The 13,685-nt window shown below is 36.1% G+C and overlaps 1 protein-coding gene across 4 annotated transcripts in view; it reads right to left on the bottom strand.

Annotated features, from left to right (window-relative positions):
* TRAPPC12 (trafficking protein particle complex subunit 12) overlaps positions 1 to 13,685 on the bottom strand; it is a 55,553-nt gene that overhangs the window by 36,456 nt on the left and 5,412 nt on the right. For 3 of the 4 annotated variants that reach the window (XM_062634599.1, XM_062634596.1, XM_062634597.1), the window contains exons 2-4: positions 13,553 to 13,669; positions 4,405 to 4,518; positions 3,463 to 3,601 (exon numbers count right to left, since the gene is read on the bottom strand). In XM_062634599.1, the coding sequence (XP_062490583.1) occupies positions 3,463 to 3,601; positions 4,405 to 4,518; positions 13,553 to 13,669 (370 nt within the window). The remainder of the gene's footprint in view (positions 1 to 3,462; positions 3,602 to 4,404; positions 4,519 to 13,552; positions 13,670 to 13,685) is intronic. The other variant, XM_062634598.1, reaches the window with a different exon arrangement.

Raw genomic sequence — 13,685 nt, forward strand, 5'->3', positions numbered from 1 at the left:
TTAGTCATCAGAATGGTGACAAAAATTCAGACTTATGTACCTCACAGTACAACAGAGATATGCAGGAAGCAACTTCCTGACCTAAGTACAGACCTATCAGAAGACAAAAAAATTGTATACAAAAATCAGACTTTGCTTGCAGATGAATTTAGAAAAAATAAGTGTGCAACTGAACAATTTAAAGATTTCACTAGAAAATGAGAATTGTGTGCTCTCTGCCCCATATCAAACAGGAATGATCAAAGAAGAACTTAGCTAATTTCACTGGCTGATAGAAGGATCCCAGCAGATTCCACCCCCCAGATGGTGCACACCTACAGGCAATGAAGATGACTGAAGAGACCATAGAAATTAGGCAAGGAAGATTTCAGAAAGATTAGATCTTAGAGCCATGAAGATGACAACACTAGGGGGACCCTCGCACAACCCTTAACCCTTGGGAGGGCTTCAGAAGAAAATTAAGATTACTTTGTTGGCCATGTTAAGATAAATTAATGGGACAATCATCTTCTACTCCTCATACATTTACTTGGAATTTACTTTAAATTCTTTGAGATATATTTGTCAGAGATTAATGGATGAGAGACTACCCTCACTGCTGCTCAGGTATATATGCTTTCCTTACTTCAAGCATAGAAAACACAGAAAACTTCCTAATTCATTACATTTCTTGTTATATTTTGAATACAAAGAAATTATACAAAATATTAGATGTTTTACAATTAATGTGTACATTATATCTATACTCTCATTTATTAAATTGATTTTTAAGTGCTTACTCCATTTATATACCATGAATCAAAATTAAAGTGCTGAAACAAAGCTGTTCCTTTTATGCTTGTTACACCACAAAATGGTATGTAAAATTACCAAACAGCAGTGGATTGTGTGTTCGTTCTAATACAATCAAAACACATGATTGATTTCTATCTCTTTTATTATTTAAATTAGCTGCTTAAGGATGCACGTATACAAAATTCCTTCATCCACAATCCACTAATTTAATGCTAGCCAGAAGAGAATTGCTTGTTCTTTCCTAAATCCCTGCAAACAACATCTCTCTCTCCTCAAAAGTACATAAGGAAGGTTTGATAGCTCTTCCTTCATCTTCATCACATTGTATTGATATGAGATAGCTACAACCAGCAGGTCAGCTCCGTGCAACCTTGACTGTATTTTCCTTAGAAATGATCAGATTATGATTCCAGTTGGTATGTTCAACAGTTAAAAATGAACCGAGGAACATAATAATGAAATACAGTATTTTCCTTATGCTCACCTTTTTACCATAGATACCTTCATAATTTGTATGAAACAGCTGCACTGGTTGAGTGGCTGCTGCAAAGAGAGTTTGGATCAAAAGCTCAGGCACAGGACAGGCTCCTGCAACAGCGAGCTAGACTGCCCAGAACATGCTCTGTGCCATGAGGACTGAAATACCTCAAATACTGACATGACCTGTGAGGATTTCTTCCTTAAGCACAATAACTTTTTTAATACTGAAAAAGATGTGGAAATATGCATATGGCCTGGGGAAAACTACTTCTCCTGAGCAGCAAGGCATCATGTGCACAGCTGCCAAAAGATAACCCAATCCAAAGAGCTGACCAAACTAATGACCAAAACTCTCTCTCTCTTAAAAATAACACAGTTTCTCCTCAGTGGATTGAATGTATTCAAGATAAAAGAGGACATTTTTGCCTGTCTTTGCCTGGAAGATCTTAAGTAAAGTCAGAAGGATTTGTTCCAGGCAGTCCATATTAGCCTTGCTGGCTACAACGGATCTGCATCACTTAACAGATGAAACAGTCTTCTGCAAGAGATTCTGATCATTCTTGACACCAACTTTCTTTCCTCATGTCCTGGGTTCAGCAGTAGCAGTCATGTTTCTCCTTCGTGGTAGCTGGTGCAGTGCTGTGTTTTGACTTCCAGCCTGGGAACAATGTTGGTGATACCGATGTTTTCGGTTGTTGCTAAGTGATGTTTACCCTGAACAAGGACTTTGTGAGGCTCATGCTCTCATGCCAGGGAGGAGGGGAAGCTGTGAGGAAGCAGAGATGGGGTGCCTGACCCAGGCTAGCCAGGGAGGTATTCCATACCACAGCACATCATGCTCGGGGTGGGGGGTAACTGGGAGTTACCCAGAAGGACACGGGCTTCCGCGTGGGACTCGTTTCTTGGCCGGTGGTATCGTATTCTCTTCCCTTGTTATTTTCTCTTATCATTGTTGTAGTTTGTAGTAGCGGTGGTGATTTGTGTTGTACATTGGTTGCTGGACTGTTCTTGTCTCAACCCGTGGGAGTTGCACTCTTTCGATCCTCCTCCCCGTTCCTCCGGGAGTGGGGAAGGGGAGAGGCCCGGGGTGGGGGGGAGGGCCTCAATTGCTCTCAGGCCGGCACCACTCACTGGGAGTGAGTGAACAAGCTGTCTGGCTAGGGTTTAAACCACGACACCTCAGCAACCTGAAAATGTCAGTATCTTTTTAGGTTGCTCCACTGAGACTTCCAGCATCTTATGTAAAATAGACTGTATTTTTTTCAGAGAGGGCACCGCCTATTTCAACTCTTAAAATTTTATTATACATTGTGGTTCAAATATGAAAGCCAAAGAACAGTATGATCACTCAATGATGTACTTGCATCAGAGAGTATTTTATTTCTAAGTAACAGATTCAGAAAAAAAGAATTTTTAAAAAAGCCTAAACAGGTGTGAAATTGCTCTTAGGAAGAGCAACTTTTCAAACCCAGACTCCTGGAGGACTAGAATACCCTGGCTAATAGAACTATATGGTTAACTTATGGCCTATTTGAAGCAAGTAGGGAAGTAGTGCATTTGAAACTGAAGACAAGCTGCTTATGAAGAATTGTGGCTGGTCAATTACTAAGGAAATAATATTACATATAACTAGTGATTTTTATGAAGGAAAATTATTAAACTAGCTCTATTTTTTTTTAAATCCTACAATCCAGGAAACATAAGAAAATAACACCTGCATTATCATGTGTGCATGAACACATGAATGCTAAAAATAACATAATGACAGTACCTGGAAAAATATAAGAGGAAAAGCTTATATATTCTCTTTCTACAAAGTCATCCCCTTTCACAACATGTTTCTAGCTAAAATGGACTATTAAAGTTTGGCTTTTTTAAAAAGCACAATACCCTAGAAATAAACTAGTTTATTGTATTTACTTCTTAAAAGCATTCCTCTTTCAAATCAATGTTGTATCAGTATCATGAAATATACTGCCTACCTATACTGTGATGGAATAATTTTACCCCTTATTGTTACTCCTTATTGATACCTCCGTAACACAAACAACACTTTAATATAGTAATCAATCATGTTCTTCGGGGGGAAAACATTCAAAGCTCACAAATGCTTTAGAATTAAAAAAACCTGAACCCATTATTTTATAATGGCTGGCAAAAATGAAAAGGAAAAATCAAGTATCTTACCTTTTCGTCCAGGATATACATGAGGGTAATACTCATAATAAAGGTCAGGCTGGTCTAAATTTCCAAATGGTTCAAATTCCATTTCTGCATTTTGGAATAGACTCAGTTTTACCAGCAGTGCCAGTCTCACAAACCACAGCTAAAAATTAATACATATGAAAGGAGGAAAAGACAAGTTCTGTTATTAGCTTCAATAACACGCTAATCAAACACAATTTCAACTTTTCATTTTTTTTCTGATAAAGTTCAGTAAAGAGTGTGTCACTAACTGATAAGAACGAGGAGCATATTTACATGCTTTCATTGAATACTTTTCACAAGATTATTAAAACAAAACATAGAAGACTAATACTTTAATTGTTTGTAAAGGTATTGAGATTTTGAATTTTAAAAGTTTTGAAGTTTAAAAATGAGCTTGCTATTGCAAATTAGAATGTCTAAGTTGAGTTAGCATGTAAGAATTATCAAACTGTTTTTTAATCATTTTTCCAATTTTATGCAATTTTTAAAATCTGTTATGATTTCGGTAGAATTCCATGAGCGTTACAGTTACTAGGGCCAGAACCATGCTGTCATCAGGTCACATTTTGTTCAGTAAAATGCTTGTACTGTTTCACGATCCTTTATTATTTCCTTATCATCACAAAACATACTTCTAACATTTTAAATCTTATTACAATGTTCACAGTCTAGATAGTGTCCATGAACTTTAGCAAAATGAATCTTCCAAAATAGCACGACATATTTCTCTTTACTAGTGTGACTACCTTTTTAAGTAAAGACCTACTTTACATAAGCAAACAGAAAAAGTGACTTATTAAAATGCTTTAATAAGCTCAGTTTTTGGGCAAAAATTACAAAAAGAAGTTTGATCATGTTAAAAAAAAAAGTTAATGTGAATATTGTTGAAAAAAAATGACAAGGGTGTATCTTAAAACGTACCTGTAAAGAATCTGTTGTATGGTTAGTAGGCAGTCCACTTTTTTTATAGCCTTGACCATGGGCAGTGAGAAGCTTCCCACACAAGTCAACAGCTGCCCTCCAGTTTTTACTGCTCTGGGAAGAAGAAAAGTGTAAGTAGCAAAATCATAAAGTCCCTAAAATGCACAACTGCTTATTTTGCCCGAAGCAACCACAGGCTCCCATCAGTAATAATGACAAGGTCAGGAGAGCTGGCCGGTGAGAAGCAGAATGTCATTTGTCAAAGCTGCACATCTAATTAGGCAGAAAGGGAAATCAAGCATTAATATTATCAGATTGCTAAAACAAAAGGATATGCACACCACCATATGGAATTCTAAACTTAAAGCTATATCATGTTTGCTAATATGCTTGAGTATACTATAATATCCACAACTCTGTTTTCTCCTTAAAAGGACAATAAGAATTGCTGGCCATATTTCAATAATCACAGCCAAGTTCCTCTACTGTTATAAAGTATTTAATGCCTATTCCTACCTCATTGACTAAGTATTTCAGATTATAACCCCTAGTATAATTTATTTAATGAAAATAGGCTTTGCTAACATTGCCCAGAACACAGAATTCCTATCAATTAAGATCAAAGAACAAGAAACAATATAATGCAGCAACCAATAAATTCAGAACAATAGCAACTGCTTCACCTATAAAATGTAAACATCTGAACTTCCACTGCATGACTAACTTCAAATATTCTTTAATACATTTTTTTAATTCATTAAAAAAACCAACATTCCTAAACAAGTCAAACTACCTTGTCATATTCATAGAATCATAGAATAGTTAGGGTTGGAAAGGACCTTAAGATCATCTAGTTCCAACCCCCCTGCCTTGGGCAGGGACACCTCACGCTAAATCATATCACCCAAGGCCTCGTCCAACCTGGTCTTGAACACTGCCAGGGATGGAGCATTCACCTCTCTGGGCAACCCATTCCAGTGCCTCACCACCCTAACAGGAAAGAATTTCCTCCTTATATCCAATCTAAACTGCCCCTGTTTAAGTTTTAACCCATTACCCCTTGTCCTGTCACTACAGTCCCTAACGAAGAGTCCGTCCCCAGCATCCCTATAGGCCCCCTTCAGATACTGGAAGGCTGCTAGGAGGTCTCCATGCAGCCTTCTCTTCTCCAGGCTGAACAGCCCCAACTTCCTCAGCCTGTCTTCATATGGGAGGTGCTCCAGTCCCCTGGTCATCCTCGTGGCCCTCCTCTGGACTTGTTCCAACAGTTCCATGTCCTTTTTATGTTGAGGACACCTACTAATGTTTCTGCCTTGAATATGCTAATGAAGCCATGTGTATAGCTAGCACTACCAAAAACTTAAAACACAGACTGATGTTTCTCAGGTTTTAAGCGATCATACTTCTCTATCTCACAGAAGAGTTTTTCAGGAGACATGTATGTAGCAGGTCATTATAAATCAAATATGTCTTGTTCCTGAAAGTAATATTTTTTTTCAGTTTTTGAATACATTAAAAAAATGATAAACATTATGATAAAACTGTCACATTGTCTGGCAAGACGTAAAGGAATAGAATGCATTTATATATGCCTGCAAAGTTCAGGGACTCATCTTGAATTGGTATTTTATTAAATTCTCCCCAGTGTTTAGAGTCTAGAAAACTTGTCAGTACAGCAAACAACTATATAGAAAAAAACAGTAGTAACAGCTGAAGTTTTCATACTCTTTAGCCCCCAGTTTGAGATCACCATGCACTAACAACCTCACCTCTCTCCCCTGCATTGTCAAAACCCAGATAAAAATTTAAGATCCACCTGGAAATGCAGAAGTCAGCTGTCAGCAAGTTCACGAAGCAGTACAGCAGCTTCTGAGATGCCTATGCACTTATTGAAGAGCAGGAATTGATAATGCACTTATCCTTCAATATATAGCTGCATCAACCAACTCAGAAAAGCAGAAAGACATTGACACGGTTTATGTGAAATTTATTCCTCTTCTGCATTGACAAATTAATTTCTTATTAATCCTTAGAACAGAAGCACACATGGACTCTAAAACCAACTTTTCTTCCCAAGTCAGAGTTAGGATCCAGAAATAATAATGGAGCATCTGTGACAAACTTAGCTACTACAATTTTTAAAATTCTGTTTCAGGCATGGACAGAAGATATTTTTCCTTTATTGAACAAGACTGGCAGGAAAAGTAAATGTGATATTCATTGTAAAAACAGTCTTTGCTGGAAAATGAAACATAACATTCATCATTATTTCAAGATCAGAGATGCCTGCTGGTCATGGAGCATAATTCTCTGTGGAAACTTAATAGAAGGCTGCTGGCAGGGCAGTGTAACTTAATTTGAAATTAGCAGGAGACATTATTGTCTCTGGCAAATTGTACCAGACTTACTGTTGCCAGAGTTGCCAGTCCACCAGAAATCTTTACCCAGTTATTTCAAATACCCCGCAAAACCTTGCAGGTCAGACATATTCACAATTCCTGTGGTCTACAGCTGTGCAGTCCTAACAATCCAGGCCCCTTGCTCCTGAAAGTAACAGGTATATATTTTGTTTGTAAGTCATAAGTAGAAGTTCAGAGTGAATATGGATACTACAGCTTCAGATATAGAATAAAAAATAGTGAAGAATATTCTCAAAGAATAAAATAATTATTCTGTGATGATCAGGACATGGTCATTTGTGTGAAAACATTATTTTCTCCTGAAAATAAAGCTGCAATTGTGTGAGAACATTATTTTCTCCTACAGAAAATACTTTCAAGGAAATATTATTGCCAAATAGCTCACTAATACCATATCAGCCTGGCAGAAGAGAACTTCCCTCCACACATGACACTCACAAGTTGGGTTTTTTTCCCCACAGAAAATATAAAGCTGCTCTTTTAATGAAGCCACCAGCTTGTGTGACTTTTACACACTACTAGTGAGGATGATTAACTTGTGAAGGGATTTTATTTTATTTTTTAGTCCTAATAACATAACTCAAAAAAAATCCCACCAGAAACAAAGAAAAAACCGCAATCGTTTTAGGACACACACCAAAGCCAGGACAAGCAGATTAGCTGACCAACAGACAATGTGTTTCATTATTCCTTGCAGAACTCTGGTTTTCACAAAATCAGAAGAGGTCCCAAGGGAGTTTTACACTGGGAAAACTGCAGGGAAAACTGCATAGTAAACGAGGTTTCAAATTAAAAGGATTTCTATTTTGCTTTAGGAACGACAGAACTAGCCCAATATATTTTTATCTTTTTACTGAAGTTCTTAAGACGAGATTTGAATACAATGACCATAAGTTTAAATCAAAAACGTAGACAGTATTTCCAGGATTTTGTCAGACTATTATCCTGCAGAAGTAGGAACTAAAAGTTTAACGTAGCTTGAGGTGATAAGACTTGTGTGCTACAGAGTACAAAGCTCCTCCCCTCCCTTTTTCTTGCTCTTTCCAGTGACAGCTTACCTTGCACACAAATCTGTGTTGTTTTTTGAAACAACTATAGTATGTTTACTATCTTACTGCTTCTTTTGATTTGACCTCCAACCTAATCAAATACTGTATCTGCTGCTTTAAGAGACAAAAATTAGTGTAAGGTGATCAACTCTCAAATCCTCATTTTACTGACTTACATTCCACCATTTTCAAAAGAAGAATCTGAATAAGGCTATTGTGATCTCCTTTTATTAAAAACAATAAAAGAAAACAGCCTAAAATAATTTGAAATGGAGTCAACAATTAGTTACAAATTCTGGTAAGTTCACGTTTAAAGATCTGGCAGTGCTTCTAGTCCATTTGGTCAAAGTACGTAACTGAGATATTTAATACATTCCAATGCCTTCAAATAAGCTTATTTTCTACAAAGAGAGATGAATGGGAGGAATGGGATGTAGTAGAAAAGGATTCTAGTGACTAAAAATAGAATGGTATTAGTTCAACTACAAGAACAGCACTGAAGATGTTGTATTGTTTAGAGTCAGAAATTAAGAAAAGTTCCAATTGAGTAAATGACCCAATACAAGCCAAAGAATAACTGGCTGGAAAACATTTTTTTGCGTTTCTTCCTTTTCTAGTAAAGTGTCATAAGAACTTCAATTATCAGTTTGCAATATATCTGAAAGACTGTTATTGTTTTATTGTGAAGATATTCACTGATATGGACTGAAAAAAGTAGTACCAAATAGCTGAATACCACTGTCTCACATACACAAGTGTTCCTTGGAAGCCTCCTTGCGCTCCAATTTTGCTTGATTTTTTTTTTTTAAAGAATCAGAAAACTGGATCTTAGACATGTGATTGCAGAAATGTCCACATTTATCCTTTGTATACAATATTGCATGCTGTTTTCCTGAATGAAAGCAGTGAAACTCAGGTGATGCAACAAATATGGCTGGAATTCTTCTGTCAAGCGAAGAGTTACGCAGACTGGATGTCTACAGAAAACATGTTTAATGAAAAGGGAACTCACCTGATACATTAAGCCAATTTTTAACTTTATTCAGTCTCTCAGGAAAAGAATTTTGACTCAGAGGTAAGCTGCTGAAATTTTATCCAATAAATTGATGCTTTTTAGTATAGAATGGCAACCTCTCCCACAAGCCCCCAGTTACTGTCTGTGCTACATGTGTCTCCCATCTCCTCTCAAATTAGCTGCAAAAATGTTGAAAATTAATCACCGATTTAGAAATAAAGCCCCCTGCCCCCAATTTTTAAGGATAATTTTGTAACACTAAAGTGAACATATATGCTGTACCACTGCATCCAAGGTTGTTGTATTTGAAAATATATGGAACAGCACAGCATTAATCATGTGCAAAAGTAATAGTATATGATTTTTTTTTAAGTAGACGTAAAGGGAGTCATTAACTCTACATGTAACACCATTAAAGTGATTAAAATGTCCTCCTCCACTAGCTATGACATTTTTCTCCCCTGTAAATTACATTGGTAGAGCACTTCCACATCAGTTAAGAAAATGTAGTTAGTAACCCTTTCCTGGTCCAGTAGCTTGATGAAATGATTGCATACTTAAGGCAAACACTGTGTATTTATAGTGGTAAGATCCAGTAGTCTTTTTTTAGGTATGGTAGTATCAAAGACATAAGTTTCCCATGGCTGCAAACACCTTATGACTCAAAATATCAGAAATGCCTCTAGTGAGAAATACTGTGCTATTTGTTCAAATGAAAAACCATTAATCTAAAATATGGAATAGCTGGAAACAAACTAATTGCAGCTTGCACCTTGTATGTATAATTTTTATTTGCTGCTGTAAAACAAAGCAAAATTGTGAAGATAAACAAGCTCTTGCTTACATTTATTTGCTCTAGAGGTAGATCCATGTTCCTATACCAGGCTAATAAAACTTTTCAGAAACTGACAACTCAGATTTTCTGTTTTCAGCTGAAAAAAAACACAACAAAACACTTAGCTTCTACAGATGCGTAACTCTATTTACAAGTTATCGCTTCTATGATAAGCACACAGATTTATGGACTTACTTTGCTGGAGCACTCCAGCACTCCCATATTGCTTAAAAGCCTCAAAGTTGTAAAACTAGTTCTACTGCACAATCTCCCCACCATTACCCTACCAGCACAGTATTTACAACTCACTGTTACCCATTCCACAGGAGAAACTTAAAATGTGAAATCACAGTTGTTCAGTAAACCACCTATCTATCTTTGGGTTACTGCTACAAATCTCACTCAAATCAACCGGCTCAAATTCATGCTGAACAAACAATTTTATTAGCTGAGTATAAAACTGAGTTAAGCTCCTGGTGAACAACTATTTGTCTTAGAAATGATGCTGCTGTTGGTTGTCTCATGAGAAAAGGTGCACATTTGGAAGTTCAGCTTACTACCTTCCTGATACCATTTGTAATTGTAATTAAGGAAACTTCTCTAGACTGCACTACAATCCCTCAAAAAGGACTTCTGTCTCCAACATTCCTTGCGTAAAGCACTAACTTCATCTTATCCACTGTCAGTTAAGTTACAACACAACACAGAATTGTTTTTTAACTTGTACAAGTAAATGTTTTTTACTGGAACTTTTATAAGGCAGATGAGAAGTTACTACTGAAGGATGTACACTAGAATAAATTTAACATTATTTTGTGACTCTGGCAAACTAGTATCTGCATTTTGAGTTTTAATCTAGGAAGCATTGGCAATATATGTAAGGATCACATCACTAAACAGGGATCAGATAGCTTGTAGTATCAGAATAATAGAAAAGGTAAACCACAATAATTAACAGGGAAAGTCATGTAACTTTACAATAGAATCTGTTGAGTTCTGTACAGTGATAATAAAAAGATGTTAGCTTCCATTGGAAGAGGCTCTGAAAAGAGCTCCCAGGATGATTATGAAGACATTCATGATGAGATGACTAGAGAAGAGGTTTTTTTGCCTTTAAAAAAAAAATCTGAAAAGTGGAAATGTCTCTACTGTCTACCCACACAAAGTAGCAGTGGAGAGGAAGCAAATACTAAGAAGAGGAAATGACTTAAAAAGCAACATGAGAACAAAACACTTAAATTGTTGTAAACAACTTTATCTTTGATTAGAAAAAAGGTTTTGAGAGGGGATTGATTAGAATTTCTTTGATTAACTGCCAAAGGAATGAAGATCTGGAATAGCCTTTGAAAGCAGCAGCAATGTATTTGTTAAAACAGCCAAATACACTAACAGACATTATTAACCAATAGAATAGAGAAGTTTCAGAGTTGCAGCTGAAGACCATGAAGATTTGGGATACTGATCAGCTACTGAGCATACTTCTCCTATCCACATAGGATTAAAACAGTAACCAGATATAAATGAAACAGTTTTCTCTGGAATAGGAAGGTTTGAAATACTGTTTGTTGGGGTTTTTTACTTTTCAGCTGCCATTGGTGTCTTCCTACAGCAAATGACAGTTCTTAAGATTTTCAGATAGGATCTCAGATTTACACATCGAATTTAGATGTGATTGGTAACTGTACAGATTAGATTTCCTTCGCCTTAATAGTTCAGACATCACCTCACATGTAAACACCTAAATAACAGGTATCAGTCTGAAGCTGAAGTCTATCCTAACTCTATGCATTTCTCTTCTGTACTGAAGACCTATTTGGAACAGACTCTCAAGTTGCTGTCCATCACTGCCAGTGATTGAACTGGGTGACTGAAACTATCTCATTCACATGGATACCAAACAGCTAAGGAAAAGAAAAATAAATCTTAACTTTATGGAAATTGCACAGCAGTATTTCTAACTTTCGCTAGTTTTTATTTTACCAGATGTTAATATTGCCTATAAGTGGTCCTTTTTAATCTAGGAAGTAGTGCCAATATATGTAACAATCGCACCACTAAACAGGGATCAGACAAATTGTAATATTAGAATAATAGAAAGGGTAAACCTTATCTATGAAAAGACACATTCATTAAACATATTTTGGCTGGAATTCACTCATAAGGAAAGAAAAATCAGAGGCTGCTAACAGAGCACTGACTACAAGTCATTCTGGCCTACTGTGTATGTAAAAAGCATACATCTTTTTAATTACTATTGTCTAGCATGGGATTTTAATGTTTCTAAGTCTGAAATACCTTTTAACTTTAAGATTGTTGGCAATTTGAAATAAATTTTCCACATTAAGGATTTCAGAAAAAAAACCCAGCAATGTTTGCAAGGAAAAAAATACCCCAAACTTATTCTAACAATAAAAAGAAATAGTTCTGCAAAACCCCCGAAATACAGTTGTATTGCATACTTAAGAGCAATCAGCAGCTAATGACTAGAAGCTTTGAAAACTGACAAACATCCTGACTTCTACCTGAGTGGCTGCAATTTTATAAAAGCCCCAAACGCCTTCTAATAAGAGAATTAGAAAAAAAAAAAAGAAAGAAAATAATCTCCTACAGGTAGAAAAACCAAAATCTGACAGCTGCATATCTTTGCTTTGATCCTAGAAGCCTTGACCCTGCTCCTCTGGAGCTTAAGAGCACACTCAAAGCTAAAACAGCATCAGTGGTAGCATTCTATTTAAGATGATCTGTAGTGTAGAATAACATTTGGCATCGACACAGCTACAAGGCTGAACAGAAAAACACTTCCCATACATCAAAACTTCTCTTCTGGAAGAGGGAAAGGAAGCGCAGCAAAAAGCTTCTCCTACTTTGACACTGACAGAGACAAAGATTTCTTTCTTACCAAGATTTTTTTTTCCCCTCTAAACTCTCAAATTAAGCACAACACTGAGATGAATAGAAAGATTTCTATCTTCACAATGGATATCACAAGCTAAGAATTCTAAAATTACCTCTGAATTTCTTGAACAGTGCTTACAGACCATCTAGAGTTTTCCTAACACGACAAAAAAAAAAGTCTCCTTTGGAGTTTACTATGTAACAGAGATCAAAAAGATGTTAAATATAAAATACAGAGTGTCACCCATTTTTTCAAAACCAAAATGAGCCTAAAATATTTAGACATTTCAACAGGCTAAGTCAGGCTCAGTCATGTAAGAGTTGTTTCAAACAGGAACACAGTGGTTGAAATAACATGGCAAGGTTCACAAGGCTGCTACATGTAACGATTTACGGGTCTGAAATATTTACATTAAGGACAGGAAATTAAAAATAGAAAATTAAGCTTTCAATTGGAAGTAATTTAGTTTAGTTTTCCAGTACTAAAGTGAAAAATTAAAACATTGAAATTACCACATCAGCTTGCTTACCATTTACAACGACTGGTATGTCTTACCTTTTGTAAAAAAAAAAAAAAAAAAAGGTGAAAAAACAGGCAGATACAGATACAGAAAAAAAGTGATTAAAATCTGTTCTGCAACCATTTACATTACATAAAAATTAAGAGCTGATAAAATTCACAGTAACTTGAAATTGCTTTTTCTCTAACTTTTGCATATTATAAAAATATTTACTATGGCATTTAAAACCAAATATTTAAATCCCAGTGTCAGTCCCACTAAACACTGCTGTACTTTGGCTGGTACTTATACAGGATCATGAACAGACTGATATGTAGTTTTTTTTCAGCTTCTCCTCACAGTCAGTAGCTTCCAATTATCTTGAGGGAAGCTTGGTATTTAACATATATTGAATTATGAAGACTGTTACTTACAATTAGCTGTTTCAAGCCTACAAATGACTGTTCTACGGAGTTGGCATTTAAAACTTGTCTCTTCACTGCAGCTTGCTCCTGCAAGAAGCGAAGCATTAAGTCTTTTACCGCATCTCCCTTGGTGTTCATGGAA

This window comes from Pezoporus occidentalis, unplaced genomic scaffold, assembly GCF_034315485.1.
Source record: "Pezoporus occidentalis ecotype Australia unplaced genomic scaffold, CSIRO_AGI_Poc_V1 ctg43, whole genome shotgun sequence".
In the NCBI taxonomy this organism is placed as follows: Eukaryota; Metazoa; Chordata; class Aves; order Psittaciformes; family Psittacidae; genus Pezoporus; species Pezoporus occidentalis.